Source organism: Gavia stellata, chromosome 3 (assembly GCF_030936135.1).
Source record: "Gavia stellata isolate bGavSte3 chromosome 3, bGavSte3.hap2, whole genome shotgun sequence".
Classification (NCBI taxonomy): domain Eukaryota; kingdom Metazoa; phylum Chordata; class Aves; order Gaviiformes; family Gaviidae; genus Gavia; species Gavia stellata.
The window spans coordinates 76,795,773-76,815,841 of NC_082596.1; the positions used below are offsets into that span (position 1 = coordinate 76,795,773).

General features: G+C 43.5%; 1 protein-coding gene across 1 annotated transcript in view; it reads left to right on the forward strand.

Moving 5' to 3' along the window:
- Positions 1 to 20,069, forward strand: part of GRB10 (growth factor receptor bound protein 10) — a 111,902-nt gene that overhangs the window by 72,395 nt on the left and 19,438 nt on the right. Inside the window, exons 5-6 of the mRNA XM_059836332.1 lie at positions 12,963 to 13,119; positions 18,913 to 19,028. Of these exons, the coding sequence (XP_059692315.1) occupies positions 12,963 to 13,119; positions 18,913 to 19,028 (273 nt within the window). The remainder of the gene's footprint in view (positions 1 to 12,962; positions 13,120 to 18,912; positions 19,029 to 20,069) is intronic.

Genomic DNA, 20,069 nt, shown 5'->3' on the forward strand with positions numbered 1-20,069 from the left:
AACACTTAACTTAAAGGAACTTTGAACCCCTGTAGCATGGCTTGGGACAGTAGCGATGAAAGATCCTGGGAACAGATCCATTTAGGGTTCCTAAACTATGCTCAAACTTCACTAGATTTTTTTTTTATGCTTTTAGTTAATATCGTGGTACTTATGTAACTCTGCACTCTTTGTATAGGAGATTACAGGCTAGAGAAATGGGCTGCCAAAAACCTCATGAAGTTCAACAGGGGCAAGTGCGAAGTCCTGTACCTGGGGAGGGACAACTCCAGGCACCAGTACATGCTGGGGGCCACCCAGCTTGGCAGAAAAAGCCCTGGGGGTCCTGGTGGACACCAAGTTGAACCTGAAGCAGCAGTATACCCTTGCCACAAAGAAGGCTGATGATATCCTGGGCTGCAATAGGTAAAGCATTGCCAGCAGGCTGAGGGAGGTGAACCTTCCCCTTTATTCAGCACTGGTGAAACCATGCCTGGAGTACTGGGTCCGGTTCTGGGCTCTCCCATACAAGAGAGACATGGACATACGGGAGAGCATCCAACAAAGGGCCACAGAGATGACTAAAGGACTGGAGCATCTCTCCTGTGAGGAAAGGCTGAGAGAGCTGGGACTGTTTAGCCTACAGAAGAGAAAGCTTGGGGGCATCTTATGAATGTAAATAAGTACCTGAGAGGAGGGAGCAAAGAGGACAGAGCCAGGCTCTTTTCACTGGTGCCCAGTGGCAGGACCAGAGGCAATGGGCACAAACTGAAACACAGGAGGGTCCCCCTGAATATCAAGCAACACTCTCTTAACTGTGAGGCTGACCGAGCACTTGCACAGATTGCCCAGAGAGGTTGTGAAATCTCCATCCTTGGAGATACTCCAAAGGCATCTGGATGTCGTCTTGGGCAACGGGCTCTAGGTGACCCTGCTTGAGCAACGGGGTTGGACCAGATGACCTCCAGAGGTCCCTTCCACCCTCAAGCCTTCTGTGATCCTGTGATTGTTCTTAAACTTTTGTGATGAAAAAAAAAAAAAGGTTAAAGGCATGATGATTTTGAAATATATAATCTCTGTTACGTCTTTAATATTAAAGTTTGGAATTATGAGGATAAAGCTCACTGTTAATTCATTTATAACAACTGAGTTTCTAAGAAGAGTAATCTTTCTACTTGCCTAGTGTTTGCCAGCATTATCAACATAATCCACGTGAACATCTTGTAAGAATTCTGTTAAAATTTACTTTAGGGGGGGATTTCTGTGTTGAATGCTTGAATTTTATTTGACCATCAACAGTACTGAAATTAAGGAATGGCAATCAAGGTATACCTAAATATCTGTTCTACTTCATACATCAGCAAAAATAGAGAGGAGCCAGCTGTCTGATTTATAAATGCTGAGAACCTGGACCAGGGCACTTAGAAGATGATCTGTTCTCATGGGATCCTTAGCCTTGGAGGCACTAAAAATGAAATCACTCAAATGCTTCTTCAGCTAATCATAAGGGATAGCACAGCTTTAGAATGAAAGATTACCACTTGGCAAAAAAGATGATGGAAAACATTTAAGGGCTGTGAAAAGAGGTTTATATGATTCGGCGAAGCTTTGCATTGAAATCTGTTTGATAAGTGGCAGTGGAATACTGATGATGATGTACCCACAAAGGTGAAATCCTGGTCTAGAAGTATGATGTGAATCACTGGGTGGGGAGGGTATATTGATGTCAAAGTAAGAGGAGCTGCTTTCGAACAGGTAGCTGTATTGGGCAGCAGTACAAAGCAGCTCTCATGTCTCCGTGGTGTGACCTGCAATGGGAGATGCAGAGAGCTGACACGTTAGTCTTCAGTGGTGGGCTAAGGAGAGGAGTTGCAGGAGAGGAAGGATGGAGCGGTGTGTGATACTTCAAATTAGGCTGCTGAAAACAGTGTGGAGAATGTGAGAGAGGAGAGGCTGTTACTGTTTAGACAGCTACGTGGCCACAGGTCCTTTAAAGGAACTTGTGTGCACGTCTGCTGAACATCTTATTCATTGTCGTATTAGCAAAGTAACCTTAACTTAGAATGAAGGCTGCAGACTTCCAGCCGAATAATACCATCTATAATGAGCTAACTACTTCACTTTTGAGCCACTGCTGCTCCAGGAATTAGTGTGTGGAGACTTCGGTATACCTAGACGATATGGGAGAGCTTCTGGAGGACATTGTTGTGAGTAAGAGTGTATAGAGGACCATTTAGTTGCCTTTGTTTACTCAGTAAAAACTAGTTGAATCCTTTCAGTTTCTAATAGGCTGTGTTCAGATACTAAGCTCTCTGTTTCTATAATGTCATGTATTGCTTGTTCGGAATCTTTTTCATTAGTGACATTTTATTTAGTCCAAATTAAATATGCCAGATGTAGCTGATTTGGTGGCTAACAATAATGAGTGAGGGGAGGGAGGGAGAGCTAACATATAGCCGTCTGTTCTCAGGGAAGTTGTGGGTTTTTTTTTTTTATTTCTAGTTTCACAAGAGAAGTTGGAGTGGTAACCATGGCAGCAGGGAATTTGTCTCAGTAAGCTAAGCAAAGGGTTGGGTTGTGTGGGGTTTTTTGTGTTTGTTTTTTTGTTTGGGGTGCCCCTACTAGGAGGAAGGGGTATGCAAAATGGTCTGGAGCAAGCCCTGGAGAGGGAACTCACAGTAGATAAGTCAGAGGCGCTTGCCGTGGAGTTAAAATTTGTGCGTTGGTCCTGCCATAGCATGCATGGATGGATGGGTGCAGCAGTGAAGCAGAGCAGTGAGAGATGTGAAAGATTTCTTGGTAACTTGGATCTCTGTGCTAGGTGTTTTGGGGCAGGGTGGGTAGACACTGTATGCTAATAAATCTCTTGTATGGTTGTGTTTGGGTTTTCTCCAATATCTTTCTCACTTTTTTCCACTGAAAATGAGTAATTCTTAGCAGGTTGGAAGGGAGTGAGATTTGCATGGGGCTAGCTGCATTCAAGAGGGAATATCTAGTTTAGTCATGGTGACATAACCCCAGATTTTGCATCAGCCCTGGAAACTTTTGATATATCGTTCTTGAATTTGGGAAAAACCATTGTTTTCCTCCGATACCTAAATTTACCAAAAATTAAACAGCAGAGCAGTTTTATGGAGCGGTTTCCCATTAAAGCAGTTGCTGAAAATGAGAATTATACATGCCTTGGGGAGAGGATAACGTGAGCCCTCTTTTCCCACTGACATAACTTTTCCTGGGCTAAGATCTGCAGGGGGTTAATTCTGGCCACACAATCGATGCTTACACAGTTGCACAGAAATACTCTCCCAATGCGAGCAGCTCTGTTACAAGCATTTATTGTGTGCGTGTGACAAACTGACCCATAAAACATCCCAAATGTTGCAGGCAGCAACAATTAGCTGATACTCGCTGCTTGAAATTGCTGGCTTCCAGAGCCAGTAGCTTGGGAGATGGGAAGTTAAGCAATATTGCTGAATACTGTACAGCGAGGAGACAGCTGACGGCCGGGCATTAGGGATGCTTTGCCATGCTGCTGTAGTTAAGCCTGTCACCCGCTCGTTATAAAGCACCCCTCTTTTATTGTCAGGGAGATAAGAACTCAGCCCTATTGGGAAAACCTATGGTGGGTTGCAACTGATGATACCAGAGTGCGGGAAATTTATATTTCCAAGGTGTGCTTGAGCTTTTGGGATTTTCAGCACATGGAGGCTGTTAGGCTGTGAGTTTCACAGTGTGTTTTATACTTCAGGCTTCCATCATTCCTTGAGTGCCTGGAGGTTATAGCCAGTCTTCGTTAGGAGTCTTTCTCCATGTTTTGCCTTTTGTTCTGTTAGCTTCCATTACCTTTTTCACTGCCCTAAGTTGCTCGCATCTTCATATTTTCACACTTTGGTTGGTTGTAGCCCTGTATTGTGTCTCCATGTGATACACCATACTTGATTCTTCTCTGATCAAGCTACGCATATTAAGTTCATAGAGTTTTTCTTAAAAAGTTTCATTTTTTGTTTTCATTTCGAGCTTCCCCCTCGCTCCTGACAGCTTTGGTGTAACTGCCTGGTCTGGGATGTCAGTGTTAGTTCATCGGGATGTGGAGGGGAATAAAGGGACTCTTGTAAAGACAGATAATTGGGGTTTTTTGGGGTTTTTTTGGGTTTTTTTTTTTATCTAGTGCTCCTCTGTATGTGTCGTGAAAACTCTTTTTATCCTGCTGTTGTCAATTCTGGCAAGACTTGTCAGATCTAGGAGCTGGGGCTTCAGCTAAGAACTTGTTTTCATTAATTTTTGTAATTTGTTTTAGCCTTCAGAGCTGCAGAGAAAACCTTAGGAACTCTGCACTCGCAAGCACCAGGGAACAAACTCACAAGTCCTTAAATCCTTGGCTTTTTCACCCCTTGTGATTACTTTTTTTAGGAGGAGAGGGGAAGAAACAGGAGTGGGAACAGGGTCTATCTTCATCTTCCTCTGTATTGCATTCTAAGTTTGTAATTTCTGTCCAGCTCTGCATCTTACGCTTGCTTAGATTCCTTTGCTACCAGACTAGGTAAATTGGATTGCAGTTGTTCAAGACAAATTTCATAACTATCGGTTCTTAAAATAATGTGTTTGTTTTGTCATGTCTGGACATTCCAAATATAGTTTATTTGGCATCGTCCCTGATTGTTGGGTGGTTGTTGTTTTATTTTATTTCTGTTATTATATCAACCACAGTCAAAATCCCAAGGTCCTATTGTATCAGATAAGAGACAGTCACTGCCCCAGAGGTTTTCCCATGCATTAAAAATGCACGTATTTTCAAATACTAATCCTCAGTTTCCAAAGACATCTTCGAAAGTGGTCTCTGATCCCTTTCCTCGTAATATGTGGCTGGACTGCTGCATGCAAATGGAGGGCTGGAGCTGAGTCTAGCTATATATACGACACTTTATGGTGTTCTGTTTTCTGCTCCGCAACCTCCCTGCTCCTTTCCCCTCAGAAAAGCGTGCAAGGGAAGGGGAATTTTGTGGACTACCCATGTAGAAGTTGTACTTGGACAATAGTAAATCAAAGTGAGAAGCCAACTGTACGTTGCCGGACCCTATGCTGAAACGGCTTTCTGGCTCATAGGGTGGCCTGGGCACTCAGATGGCAAGTGCCTCAGATGGCAAGTGCCTCAGCTGCAGGTGTCACAGTGTCCTGTTGGGAAAGAAGGAGCCATCCAAGTCTTTGGGACCTGCAGCATTTTTCTAAATCCTAGGAGAAGCTGCTCCCTGGAGCCTTGTTGCACTGTCTGCCAAGCTTCAAATTAATGTGGTTCTTGTGGTCGAAAGCCTGTGCAGCAAGGAAGATGTGGTAATAATTCCTTTTCTACAGAGCAATTTATAACGGCAAAACAATTTAAAATACTTAGTAAATAGCTTGGTTACTTAAGAATTTTAATCAAGAAATTATTATGTTTTTTTCTTTGTATTACCCTTTCTAGGGTTGTTAGTGACTTAAATTGTGTATGCAGGAACTTTTCTACTAACCCTTTCTCTTGGAGCAAATTCAGACAAGAAATAATGCATTCTGTAAGCACAGCAGAGAAAGATTGCAAACTATCTAGGGATAAATTGCATAATAAAATATATGAAAGATAAAGGTTAATGCCAGCAACATCACTTAATGTCTTTCATTACATAATCAAAGGAGTGTAGCAGTGCCTGTAACTATCTTTTTTTCTGTACATAAAGGATCTTGAAACTAGAAAGGACTTTGCATGAAAAGCAATTGCTGTTGGGAGGAGCTGTGTGGAAAGAAGGGAGCTCATTTACAGACTTATAATCAAAACTAATGGGAAATGCAGGGTGGGGGAGGATGCAGGCAAAGAAGAAAATGTAAGCTGTCAGTGCTGTGACCACGGGAAGAGTCTGGAACCCCAGATTTGGGACTGGGTGAGCTGGCTGTTGCTGAGCTACCTTCCCACTGGTGTGGACTGGTACTCTGTCAAAGCCTGTCCAAACTGCTTCCCAAGCGTCCTGTCTTCCGGCACCCTGCAAATACCCAGAAACTTCAGCAAAATTCATAAAGTCTTATTGTTACTCTTAGAAGGATTGAAAATTAGTCTTTGTCCTTTCTTTTACCTAAAAATGAGAAGCAAATGAGGAATCAAGTGGGAAGATGTGAAAATGTCAAAGGGGTCAAATGATTTATCTGAACATGTGAGCATTAAACCAAAGCGGGAAAGAGTGAAACAGCTTTTGGGGGTACTGTCACAAAATCGGTGTGTGGTCTGTATGTAGGTATGTATCACTTAAAACTGCATTCTGCCATTTATTTGTACAATGTGGAGATTATAAGGTAGCAACTTACAGTTTCCAAACCTTCAGTCTCTAAGTATGTGAGCACACGTTGGAATAAATCTTTTGTTCGTGCAGGCAGTGGTTATGTCTTGAAAACGTGCTCTGTACAGTCTTTTCTTAAAAGTATGTTGCACAGTTCACACCTTTGTATGTAAACAGCTGAGATTTTTGAAGAAGCTTCGATGCAGTTGCTATACAAGCCTAAGCCTATACAGAGGGCATTAGCACTTTAAGTTTTGAGAAGATAGAAACAGATGGGTATAGATTTCATCCGATGTCTCCGTAACAAATAGCCATTTTCACACGTAGTTTTGAATGAGAAGAGGAAAAGCTTTGGCCTGTTTTTACAATATTCGGGTTTTAAACTTCAGTAGTACCCCAAATGTACTTGTTGTATATGTTCCTTTAAATCTGCCTTGCATAGACGCAACATCACACACTTTGCTTATTTTTTTAAGCTCAAATGTCAACAATTGCAGTGTGTAATTATGCCAATAGTGCAGAGACATGTTTGCTTGATTAGTCACCACAGCCTGAATTCAGCCAATATAGCTTACGGCATCCAGCTGAAGTCCAGAGTCAGGAGCCTAGATTCCCTCTGTAGCTAGCAGAGAGACACAAATGCCTTTGTCATGTGCTTTAGATCTTAAGTTACCCCATCTCTCTCCCTTAGCTTCAGAAGGAATTTAACTCTCTAAAATTACCTGGGGTGAACGTGGGCCTGGGCGTTCGTACATGACGGGTTCGGAAGCGCTAACCCTCCAAATATAGAGGCTGACTTGAACCTGCCACTAATCCTGCCCTGCCCTTCTCTGCCCACGCCACTGTGATTCCCAAAACCTGTCTCACTGGTATGACCCTCACAGAGTTCATGACTTTAGTATTGGTGTTTGATGACCACTGAACATACGATGATACTGTGATTCCCCTTCAAGTCAAGTTATCCCTTTGACTCTCGGAAATGGGTTTAAAATTCAATAGCCCAGCAAAGAGGGACAGAATAAGGGTTTTGTAACATGGCCAAATTAAGTCCTTTTTTTTTTTTTTTTAAGATTGCTGTTCTGAATATGAAAAGTCAAAGACTAAGATCATGATCTTACAACAGTTGTTCTCCTTTGTTGTTCATAGGCTTTTAAATGTGTACCTAAATATAGTATATGCCAGACGAGAGATTTAATGTTGCTATGAGAACCCTAACCTCAGCATTTCCTAGGGTTTTCTGTTTATATGTAGGAAAAAAAAGCAATGATCAAATAACTCACTATTGTTTTTCTTTTATAAGGAAGTACTATCTGATGCCTTGTGTGTAAGTGATCCTATCTGCAACATATTGCTGTTACTGCTGCTGTTTGTCTGAAGGGCTTTTTCCCTGCACAGGATGTGCAACAGAGGAGGCAAAAAGAGCCATAGAGTTGACCTATATATTTATTTCATTGCAGCACTTGAAATTCCCGTGTCTTATAAAGCTGCCTTAATGCTGCTGGGCAAGCAAGGGTGGACTGGCTGGCACTCCAGTATGTAGACGTGGTTGGCCGAGTTGCTTGCCTGTCAGGTGTGCACAGCACATGCTTAGAGGCTTTTCTTTGTCAAAGGTGTGCAACTTTAGGAAACAAAACCTTCCTTTATTGTTACCTCTTCAACTAGGCAAATAGCAGTTCAAGAGTAACCTGCATGCAGAGCTTGAGTCTTCAGCAGCTTTGAGTTGACTGATCCTAATTGAAAGCTTCCCCATTCCTCTAGACTTTGACTCTGCTCTTGTGAGCCCATGAGCTTTGAGTATAGAATGCTTTTGGATAAACGATCTCATCAAAACAGGGTTCCAGTGAAAACAGCAAGTACCTGACTGGTACGTAGGTGCCTTCTGCAATAAATCGCTCCTTCTGCTTGCACAAGGTACATGCATTTCAGTGCAATTTTCTTTCTGTTTACCTCACTGATGGTACAGTTCTCATGTCTGAACAATCTTGATGAGTGAAATCGGGGAGAGAAAGTCAAAACTTGCTGGACTGATTTTCAGTTTGTGCAGGTCTTGGTAATGACTCTTCAGTGTCTTTTAATGGCTTTCTGTGATGTCTCTGATCTTTGTCCCTTATAAAGGGAAACTCTTGAAGAACTATTGTACTGAAACCTTTTATCTATTAGATTTCTGTCAGAGGGCCTTCTGATAGCTGATACTCTCTCCTTATACTTAGTTTGGAGTCATAATCCAGGATAAAAAAGGTTGGTTTGCACTGATATAAATTACACCGTGATAAATTTCAGATTGTAGAATGCAAATTTGGTTCCGTTTGATGCTGAAGATTTTCAGCATAATGTCATTTAAAAGCATGAATTTTTATGATAATTGTATATTCATAGGTTTTCTTTTGCAGAAAAAGGGAAAAAATAGCACAAATAGAAAAGTGGAGAAGTAGTAATGTGGCCGTGACACAACTGGGGTTTTTTTTGTCCTTATTCCTAATAATGTTTGTGTTACTTGATGCATACAAAATACTGCAGTGAGGTTGAAGAACTGAGGCTGGAAGATGAAACAGCCATGAGAGTACTCAAGATACGCGACCCATTATATGAAACCACTGAAGTGATGAATATTAATGTCCTTTTAAATTTTTAATTTTTAAGTCTTTCTGTCTTTCAAAAAAAGAAAAAAAAAGCAGCTTGGGGGAAGAATTCTTCCCAGAACAATGGTGCAGTCTGTTATCTGCTCCTTTGCACTGTAAAGCACTGAATGTTCAGCCAATATAGTGCTCTGGTTGGCTTAGCATTCTTAACCTTAATTTTGAATAGAAGGTGCCTTGTGCTGGTGACGTAATTAGGGCCTTTTGTAAATCACTGTTGCAGGCAGTCTGCTGTTGCATTTCACTGCATTTCTCGGAGGGATGCAGGGCAAAAGTGTCAGACTAACTTTTTGAACCTCTCTTTAGGCTCTTTTCATTATTGGAGTATTTTATGCAGAATGAATTCTGCTTCATTTTCCTTTGTAGATAATAAGCCCCAAATCAATTTTGCAAGTGAAACAGTGTTTCTGCTGGAAGAAGTTTGTATAGGGAGCCCTTAACATCTTAAAGTAGGAGATGCTTCCTTGAAAAAAAGAAAAAAAAAAAGATAGGAAATGTGAGAGGGTTGGATTTGACCAACTGACTTTAAATTAAGTCCCCTGTGTGATACAGAAATATTGTTATCTGCCTCTTTTGTCACGGAAACTGTCAGAAAGTTTGGGCTGAAGCTTTGTCGTCGAGCTGGTTTCGTATTTGTGGTTATATGGCATGCTCTGCAGCATTGTGTGGGGCATAAAATCCCCTCACCTTTTGCGTAAGCCTCTTAGGGACTGCTACGCTCTTGCCCCCGCAGAGGCACGGCGTTTTGTCTCACTTCTGTCTTTCTCCCATCGTCTATGGCAGGGTTCAGCTCAGGCCGTTACATCCCCTCCTGATGCAGTCTTTTATATCCGTGATGTCAGTGGTGATACGCGGCCTTGCGCTGTCCTTGATAGCAAACACAGCACTATTAATAGTCAGTGAAGTTAACTAGCGTGCTTCTGCATTCACGCCGTCCACCCACTGAACCCTCGTCTCTGGGCTTTAAAGGCATCGTTAAAAACCCCTACTGCTGACCGTCCCTATGAATGAACGTACCCGCGTTTGTAACATCGCTCCGATAGTAGCTGTGGTGTGGGAATAGTGGGGTGCTGCCTGCAGGGCCTGACTTGCGGGAGGAAAGACGTGGCCTGACAGCAGAGTCGCACACCATAGAACAGCCCAACGTTGTGCACCCTGTCCCTGCTTTGAGATGCTGTTGTACTTCTGGATAGCTGGCATCAGCTCAAACTCTGGGCAAGGAGGGTGGGACACATACTCGTGACCCCTTTGCCTTCATACTGAGCGGCCACAGCATGAATGAGCATAAAAGACAGCTGCAGCCTTCTTCCAGTGGCCATACCCAATCTTTCTGTGCCTGGGAGCAGGGAAGAGTGTGGTGGTTGTTTTACGTCTCTCTCTTTTCCACCTGCAAGGACTCGAGAGGCACCCTCAGCAGAGCTGCTTTCCCTCTCCTCTGGGACTTGGCAGCCACCAGGATCAGGTGCAGGCTGTCCTATATCGCTGCCTCCTTCCCAGCAGAGAAGGCAAAGAGGGGGTTTTGTGCTTCAGGTGTTGCCAAAGTGGCGATTCCTCTGGCGTATGCCTGGTACAGGCTCCCCTGCGAAGGCTGAGGCAGAGAGCGCAGGGCTGTGCTTCTCAGTGACTGCTGAGTGAATGAATGATGTCACCAGGTTGGTTTCTGAGGCAGGAAATCCATCCGGAATAGTTTAGTTTCAATAGAGAAAGTGGAGTCATGCGCACCGGGTAAGCCGAAAGGAATTCTTTCACCACCACCTTTTCAGTCGTGTCACTCCTTTCCAATCTATTGCGAGAAAAAGTAGTTTAAAAAAAAATTAAGTGGGTATTAGTCCCTCCCCATTCCCCACTAAAAACAAGTAAACCAGCAACTTTCTGTCTTGTTAAGTATTGGCTTTTCAGTGTGCTCGCACGTCCAGAGAGGGAAGGGGCGAGCTGCGCTCCCGTGTTGCAAACCGGTGTCCTTTCCGTGGGGTGCCCGTCTCGGGCGTTCCCTCGCGTCCCCCGGTGCCGCCGGCGCGCTGCCTTCTGGCGGAGCGGGCTGGTGCCGCCGCTGGTGCCTCGGCACCCGCCTCGCTCTGTGCGCGCGTGCAGTGCGCTGCTTTACTGTGACATGGGCGCTAATTACAGAAAACGGACTTGCCCGCAGGGCAAAAACGGGGACGCGCCCCGCGCCCCGAAGAAATTTCTGTGCGTGTGAGAGGATGCCTCTGTCTTGGTTGAGTGTTGGCAGGAGGGGCAGTGCAGCTGTAACATTGTACAGCACGCGTACCTGCCCCCGAGCTACAGCCACCGGGATTCCCCCCTCCTCTCCTCCCGAGCCCGCTCCTGACAGAGCTGGCTCATCCCTGCTGTCAGATGAAGCCGTTTCCTGAACGCGCGGCTTTGAGTCACTTGGGCTGGATGAGGCTTTAACTCCTCCCTCACTGGGCTTGAATTTGTACGTAGCCGGGGGAGCGGGGGGAGGGAGGGAGGAGGCGGCTGGCGGGCGCTGCGCGTGCGGCGCTGCCGCCGCCCCCTCGCCCCCGGCCCGCAGCGCCCGCCGGGGGCCGGAGCGGAGCCGGCTCCGGGGCTCGGCTCGGCTCGGCTCGGCTCAGCCCGGCGGGGAGCGGCGGGAGGAGAAGTTCAAGTGCCGAAGTTGCAGGCAGATGACATCAGCCGCTGCCAGGCCGGGCTGCGGGCAGGCTCGGCGCCGGCGCTCGGGCAGCACGCGTGCCTGCGCCGGCGGGGTTTCGGCTCCCCCCGCCTTTGAACTTCGGGGCTGCCGGAGGGGTCTCAAACGCCCGTGGGTGGTCGTAAAAAGAAATTTCCTTTGTAATTCCTTTTTTTTTGGGGGGTGGGGGGGGCGGGAATAATTTGGAAGTCTGATAGTGTGTGGGAAATGATTACATCAGTCGGAGGGAGGGCTAGGATTGGTCTACACGGTGTGGTTTGATTCACTACCGCAAAGATTGCGTGTAACCCTTTGAGTGGAGCTCTGGCAGAGTTGTTTCCCTCCCCAGAAACAGTCCCCATAGCAGGGGCTACGTGACAGGTACGGTACCGCCGTCCGCTGACACCGCCGGCACCCCGGGCGCCCAGCCGTAGGCTACAAAGGGTCGGCGGAGGCAGAGAACAAACTCTCTCGCAAGAGGCAATCTCTATTTAAAATGCCATCTTGTTCTTCCGACTGCTGCCTTTTACGTGCGGTTGAGGTAAGATTTTCCGTATCAGATTACCCTCCAGGTTTTTGTTAGATTCGCCTTCTTTCGCTAGGATGCGGAGCGTTTTAAACGCGGAGTCGATTTAAATCTCGGACCTGCACGTTTGCCCGGAGAAATAATTTTGCGGCAAGTGTCTCTCGCTCGAGCAGAACAATGCAAAGAGGAAAGCATCTGTATAATTCAGGAGGTGGGGAGAAGGTTCCTGACTTGTTCTCTCATCTCCATTAATATTTAGGACGTGCAGCGTATGCACACTGGGTTTGGAACTACTTTCAAGCTAGGATCAAAAGAGAAGTCGGGGCAGGGAGAGAAATGTGTGGACTGTGCTAGCTAATTGATCTGCCGGCGAACTGCAAGTGGGACTTCCCCAAGCGAAACAATCAAAAGTTAGTGGGGAACAGGAGAGCCATTTTTAATCTTCGGGGTCTTGGCCTGCTCCTCTGTGAATGTTCGGAGGCCTCCGACGGGATCGCAAAGAATATTGTGCGTGTTTGACTGGATGTAATTTCTCTCGCCCACTGTTGCCGAAGTACTCTCCTGATACTGTTTCACGTTTGCTTACCTTACACAGCTTTATACAGAACCCGCTGTCTCACTTTTTCTGTGTATGGGGCCATATGAACCCTGCTGAATCTTTGTTTAGTGCAGGGAGGTGTTGGGGAGGGGGGAGGGGAAATAGGGCAAGGGGACATGAAGAGAAAGTGTTATAAAGTGAATCATCCATGTCATTTGTCCTGGCTGCCAAGGTGCTTGGAACCCTCACACCAAGAGGATGCTTTTCTACGGTAGCTGTGTGGTTTGCCTATGTTCGGAGCTGTTGATCTGTAAGTGTACCCTTTATGTTGCAGGATGTAAAAGTCTTTAGTGAAGATGGAACAAGCAAAGTGGTCGAGATTCTAGCAGACATGACAGCCAGGGACCTCTGTCAGCTGCTCGTTTACAAAAGTCATTGTGTGGATGATAACAGCTGGACTCTAGTGGAGCATCACCCTCACCTAGGATTAGGTAGGGAACGGTCAAAGGGGTGGCATGGTTACCTGGGAACATAAAATATGTGTAATTCGTATTAATGTGCTTCCAGCCGGAATGTTTTCTTTCCATTGCTTTTATTTGTACAATTAGCTGAAGTCATATACGTGCTTTTTGTGTGTTACAATTTGATGTGTTAAGCCTTTAAGCCATTTTAAGTCCTTCTCTATTTCCCATCCTCTGCTTTTTTATTATGAAAAAGAAAAATAACTGTCTAAATCTTCGCGCTAGCGCTCTGTTGCTGCCTTGCTGTCTCTGAAGCTATTGCAAATAAACAGCTGAGGCAAATTGAGCTTGATCCTTAGAGTACTGGTCCTGTGAAACAGCTCAGCTCATCACCAGCTGGGAGACCTGGGTGAACAGACTCAGCTTTGCATACCTACAGTAATGCTTATGAAAGCTAGACGTGCTGAGGTGGGGGAGGGGGTTGGCTAAACTTGACTTCAGGCAGGGAAAAAATGGTGGCACCACCGGCAAATCCATGGGCAATTTCTGGACCAGCAGTGGCATCTGCTCTCCAGGCAGCAGCTTCTCCACCTGACTGAAATTAAGGTGTCATGGTTACAGTTTCAAGAAGGCAGCAAGAGGAAGAACTGTGGGGAATTAAATAATGCCGTGAATTGGTTTAATTACAGTACCTGGAAGAATTACATGTTATTCAGTCTTGCTTTTCCTGTTATTTTGTGGCACTGATTAGTTGCAGGCTTCTGCTGTGCAGCTTGCAACTGCATATCGCCCAGATATGCTATCTGTAATTCTCCGTAGCATACAATAACGCTTTAGAAAGTGTAGCATTTGGAGTATTAGTCGATATACTTCACGGGGAATTTTTTCTAGAAAATAGAGGAAGACATATCATAAGCTGCGATCACCGGCACTGGAATTGTGAATGCTGTCTGTAGCTAATAGAGGTTTTTTATGTCTAAAAATGTGATTCAGAACCCTTCCAAATAAAAAAAGGAAACAATTTGCTGGAGATGTAATGCCCTAAACCAATACTGTTAAATGCAGATAAATTCACTCCTCTACAGAATAGCACTACAAAAAAAAAAAAAAAAATCATAGGATATCCTGATTATTTAATGGTTTTATGGGGTATGTCTTGAAATATGTGAAAAAATTAACACGAAACACTCATTTGTATATGTCTGTGATACACTTTCAGTTCTGAGGACATAGGATGAGGTGAAGAATTAAGGTATAAATTACAGAATCTTTATCTCCGTAGCTTAATATGCCACATGCGCGCTTCTAACAACCTTTACAGATTTTCAGTTTTATCAATGCACATTAGACTACCAGGCTCTCTTTTTCTATATTCTCTTTCCCATCATTGCTGATTACCAAGGTATTGTGTAAACAGAAGCCTTCTCCTTTGTAACCAACATCCTTCTCCTGCCAGATTCATTCAATGATGCCACAATTCAGTGTTTGTGACATCACAATAGCTTCCATGGTGACTAATTGTGCTGTCAAACTCTGGTGTGTGACATCTCTGAATGAATCGGGCAGGAGGCTGATTAGGAAATCAAAAGCTTCTGTTTACACACAAATAACTTGGTAATTAACAATGATGGGAAAAGAGCAAGATACTTATCGGGCTGCATTTATATACATGGGGACCTGCCTGCCTTGGACCTCCGTTTCACACTGAAGCACAAAGCGGGGCCCCGGCTGCCCCAGAGAAACTGGGGTGTGCAGGTTGGGGCTTCAGCAGCCACCAAACTTTGTTCCGCAGGGACCGCTCCGGGACTGTCCTCTGTAGGCCACGCAGTAGCTCTGCGTGAAAAGTAATGCAGCCTTTGAGGGTGCAAAGCGAACAAACAAAGAAAGAAGCATTTAAAGCGTCAAAAAAGATGTAATGATACAGATTTCACGTATTTGAAAGGATGTGGACAGAAAAGGGAATAAAGGAGCTCATTTACCGGGAGACAACAACATCCAATTTCTCATATTTGGGGACCAAAGTATACACTGACATATTCAAGTAAACCTTAAATACCAACTTTCACGCGTCCACCCAGTTCTGGTTGCAATTTGAATTTTTTGTTACACGGATGCTTATTTCTAGTTTCTCAGTAGCTTAAACGCTTCCCTGACTTTCAGAGACTGTCAGCTCAAGGTAGTCATCTGCCTGCACCTTAGGTGAAGTTACTATCGGGTGTCTGATGTTCCATATTCTTCCCTCTAGAAATAAGATTGCTTACATCTGATGTAGGATGAAACAATGGCAAATAGATACTTAGCAGTGTGGAAAGAAATATGGTTCAAGAGCAGTGAGAATTATGTGTTTCCAGACGATGTTATTTCTTACTTGAGACATGCTTGCTGACTTAATGCTCTAGGTGGTAATCTTGAAGTCCACCAAAAGAGGAGAGTTCCTTTATTAAGTTCACATATCTTGCTTTTCCTCCTGGTCTTGCCTAATACTACTTTCCAAAAGAGCTCAGTTTGCAGAACCAGTTCATGTTTTTACTATTGGGCAGACTGAGGACAAGAGCAAATTTTTTAAGTCAGCTGCATATTTATCACTATGGTGATCTTCTAGGTCCCAGTTTTTAAGGAACCTCCACCTGACTGCTTACTTTACACACATAGTCAAGTGTATTCTAAATAACATGCGTGCCTGCAAATAACTTCAAACAATTATTGGACTACACAAAGTATTTGTGTTCTCACTGGAGGCAATGGTGTGACAATTTATCATCAGACTTGCTTACATTTAACATGTGGAAATGGTTCCTGTTGCACTGTACTACTAGTATCTAAAACGCTTTGTGGTCAAGATTTAAGCAGTCTGTGAAACTTGAATTGGTCCCATTATTTTGTTTGCAACCAGAAATACACCTAACCCTGTTCATAACATGTGGTATTCTCCCTATCTGCTACTCCATGCTTAACTATCATCAATTTAGGACGGGGACTGAGATATCTGTATTGGACATCAACAGAAATAGTAATAATAATGGCGACAGGCTGTCATGATAGCATGTGTCTGGACACTGGAAGAATCCCTACGTACAAACCTAATTTTTCCAGCTCCAGAACTGACTGTCCATCTTACTTAATGTAGTTGAAGCAGGAAAGAAAAGTAGTAGGGCTCTGAAATATATGTAGGGTTAGAAGAAAGAATTGCATAGTTTCCTACATAGATTTTCTTGTTTAGATATGCATTGAATTTGATTTGCCTTAATCTGAACAAATTAAAAGTGGAACACTTAGACACAGTGCTTGCTAAAATGTGAAAACAGGGCGGACTATTTCGCACTTTGGTCCACCTGTCAGTTGTAGTGAGTCTCTAATTGGGATTTCTGGGCCATGCCTGCAAGTTGTTCATGATGGAATCCAGCTCCTTTTTCCATCTTGTATCAGTTCTACAGTTCTGTATAAGCTCAGATAGTAATACAGGGCAATTTCTGAGGGAAAAAAAAGTCTGTCCTATTCTTCTAGGAAGTGTATAGAGGAGGCTGAGTTGAGCCTATCAGATGAACAAAAAGGAGACATTTCTGGTCACTTCAGTGACCAACCACTTGAAGACAGACTGACCTATTGAACTTAATAGAATGGGATCTGTGCTTCTAGTTTTGTAGCAAGAAGCTCAAAGCAGGGCTGAGGTTGAGTTGCTAGTGTGTCAAGTGGCAGTTCGTCCCATTTGTGCTAACCAAGTGCAAATTACCAAAGACTTCTTAAGTGTACAACTTCTATGAAGTAGTAGCAAACTCACGAGGACTAACTTCCTTTTTACATGCATGTGCTATGAAATGCTGCACCTTTTCTTCAAGACAGCTTTCACCATCAGAATGAAAACATAAACTTTAAATCAGTGGGAGTATCGCCACAGAATCTGAAGGGTCTTGATTTGGTAAAGAAATACATCTAGGTCAGTTGCCTAAAGCATCTAAGAAACAGTTACTGGGTATATTTACACAAACTAATTATCAAAATACAAAACAAATCGGCAGATGTTCATCTACAGTGCATTTCCTCGGGAGAGACTGAACAGGACGTGGTTTGTCCCTGCCCTTAGGTGAGCAATCTTCAGTGCGTTAGGAAAGCAAAGACCGCAACTTTGTGTGATGACAGAAGCAGGCAGTAGCAGGACATGTGGTCTTTCAGGGTTCATACTGTGATGAAGATTCATATCAACAGAATTAAATGCTTTTTGGAGGAAGCATAATTTGGAAAACAGAAAGGCCCTCCACCCTCGTAGGCCCACCGTCCTCATCCTAGTGTGGAGATTTGACTTCACCGATTGCCTAAAACCATGACAGTAGCAATAAATCAGCGGCAATACCTGAAACTTCACCTGTGAAGCCCCTAGATAATGTGGAGGTTTAGGTGATGAATGCTCAGGTGATGCAAAATGTCCTTAATTAACTGATACCAGCAGCAGTATTGCAGCATACATTAGTTGAAGAACTACCCCTTAACAGTGGTGTCACGACTAATGCACTAAGAAGCAGCTTTTTATGCGAGAGCAGCCCCGTATGGAAAATCTTCAGTGTTAGCCCCTTGAAACACAATCTATAGCAAGGCTGGACATTGCAAATGCACGGTGAATGCTGAAGTCATCAATGAGCTGCTGTTGACTGACAGTCTAAATGCAGGTGAAAAAGACAATGGGATCATTCAGAGATAGGTTAAATTTTCAGTCAAAGAACTTACATTAATCTGCTAAGTTGAATAATTCAAGTGACATTCAAGACCTTGCTGCTTTTTGAGATACCAGTGACTGCTTGCTTTCTAGCCTGAAAACACCCCAAGAGAACTTGGGTGGCAGCCTGGCATTTCTAACTGCGGGAATGCGAGGATGCAGGAACACAAAGTTGGGAAGAGAGTCTCCAAACTTCTTTGGCTAGCAAGTCACACACATTTTGGGTAGAGCTTTTTGAAAGTTATTTTTTGTTTGACCTCGTTTTTATTTCCTATTATATAATGCATTAAAGTACTGACTATTAAGATGAAAAATACCTAAATATTTTCTCGGAAACTTTTGAAGATTTGCCAAGATAATGAGTTCATTAAGTAGTGCACACTTAGCCTAGATGCCTTCTTTTGAGTTACGGCTTTCAGTGAATGGGATTTGTTCAACTATCTGTTCATGCTTTGATGTGCCATTCTTTTGACCAGAGAAGTTGTGGTTATGGGGAGTTACCTTGTAACCAAATCTAGGGCAGAAAATTGCCCTGTCATGTGTACAAAACATTTGTCTCTGTCAGTATTCCTGTAAAGTAGATCCTGTGACCTCTTTCATAATAAACCCCATTGTCTAAGCATCTACAATAAAGGCCTGAAGTTCACCTTGAAATGAACTGGGTTTATAGAGTGTGATCAAATAGGACACTGTATTTCTGTGATAGTTCAAGACCTAACGGTGGCCTTTCCACAGCTTTTTTCCCCTTAAATCTGTCCACCTTGCCAGTTCCACAGCATATAGTCAGCACCAAAGAAGAGGTTCCTGTGTATTATTTAAGCTACTGCACACAAAAAACGTTATGTTCTTTCCTTTCTCAAAAGTCTATGCTTATGAAGCCCTGATGTAGGAAATCTTTGAAGAACACTGCCATGTCATGTTAAACTTTGTAATACTTACAGCCTAGTTCCTTTAAATGCCTCATGGCAGTATGGTTTGTAAGCTACAATATGTTTTGTTAGCTTCTAAAAAGGTAACAGAATTACACTGGGTTGTTTTACTCCTGTTTTTTTGGAAGTTGGTCTCGCTGCTTCTGCTGGTTGGCTGTGTGTTAACATCGTGTTCTTTTTCCACAGAGAGGTGCTTGGAAGATCATGAGCTCATAGTTCAAGTTGAGTCCACAATGGGAAGTGAAAGTAAATTTTTGTTCAGGAAGAATTACGCAAAATATGAATTTTTCAAAAATCCCATGGTGAGTCTCATTACTTAGTTGTTTACACCACAGAGAGAGGGATGCATTGCAGTAACATTGCTGGGTGCTGTTATGTCTTAAACATCTATTAAAAAAACCCCAAAAAACCAACAAACAGAATTCTTTCCAAAGAAAATTTAACCAATGTTTAAATTCCTTGTACTCTCCTCCTAGCCTAAAAACCGCAAGTGTTTCCAAGTTACCAAATATACTTGTTTCAAAATGGCTATTGTTATGTCCGAGAGTGACCAAGACAGGGAAATCTAGTGCAGTTTATTCATTATCTTCAAAACTACTCAATTTGAAGCAAATTGATCGTATAGTGTGCGGTATCCAAACTTTTTAAGTTCTGACAGCAATAATTAAAAAAAACCCCTCTGGGTAACCCCTAAAGCACTTACGACGTACAAGGAATTTCCAGTTTATCGTTGTTGAACTGTATCTCACCTATGGCTGTGCTTCACTAGTGTGCTCTGCCTTCTTTATTGCTCATAGTAACTCGCCCTCTCTATGTCCTCATCTATACCCATGCTTGAAAAGTATTGTATGTCATAGCAGTACTTATTCCTGGATTTGTAAGATCCTTCGAATGTTGTAATTTTAAACTGTTTGCAGTGTAACTGCTTATTTGGGGATGATTTTTCACATTTTCACTAAACAATTAAGTTGGAATGGGCTATTGACAGGAACCGATGTCAGCTGTTGTGACCCATCAAGATAGCTGAAGAAGTATAATCCAGAGGTGGTTTATATGAGAACAGATTTTGGGTCAGTCAGGCATTTGTGGTGCCAGAAGAAGAAAGATACATGAGGTCCCATGAAAACTCATTGCTGAAGTTACTGCAAATGATAAATTCATTCCTTTCCTTATAGACACTAATGCACAGTTGCTGCATCCTCACACGTGCACTTGCACATACATTTGTCAACTGCTAGTGCTTGTTTCAGAGGCTGTGCCTTGACTTACTCTGTGAAACGCTTCTGTACATGGACTGTTTGTAATTTTTCACTTCTGTTGATCTCCCTATCTGATAACCGATG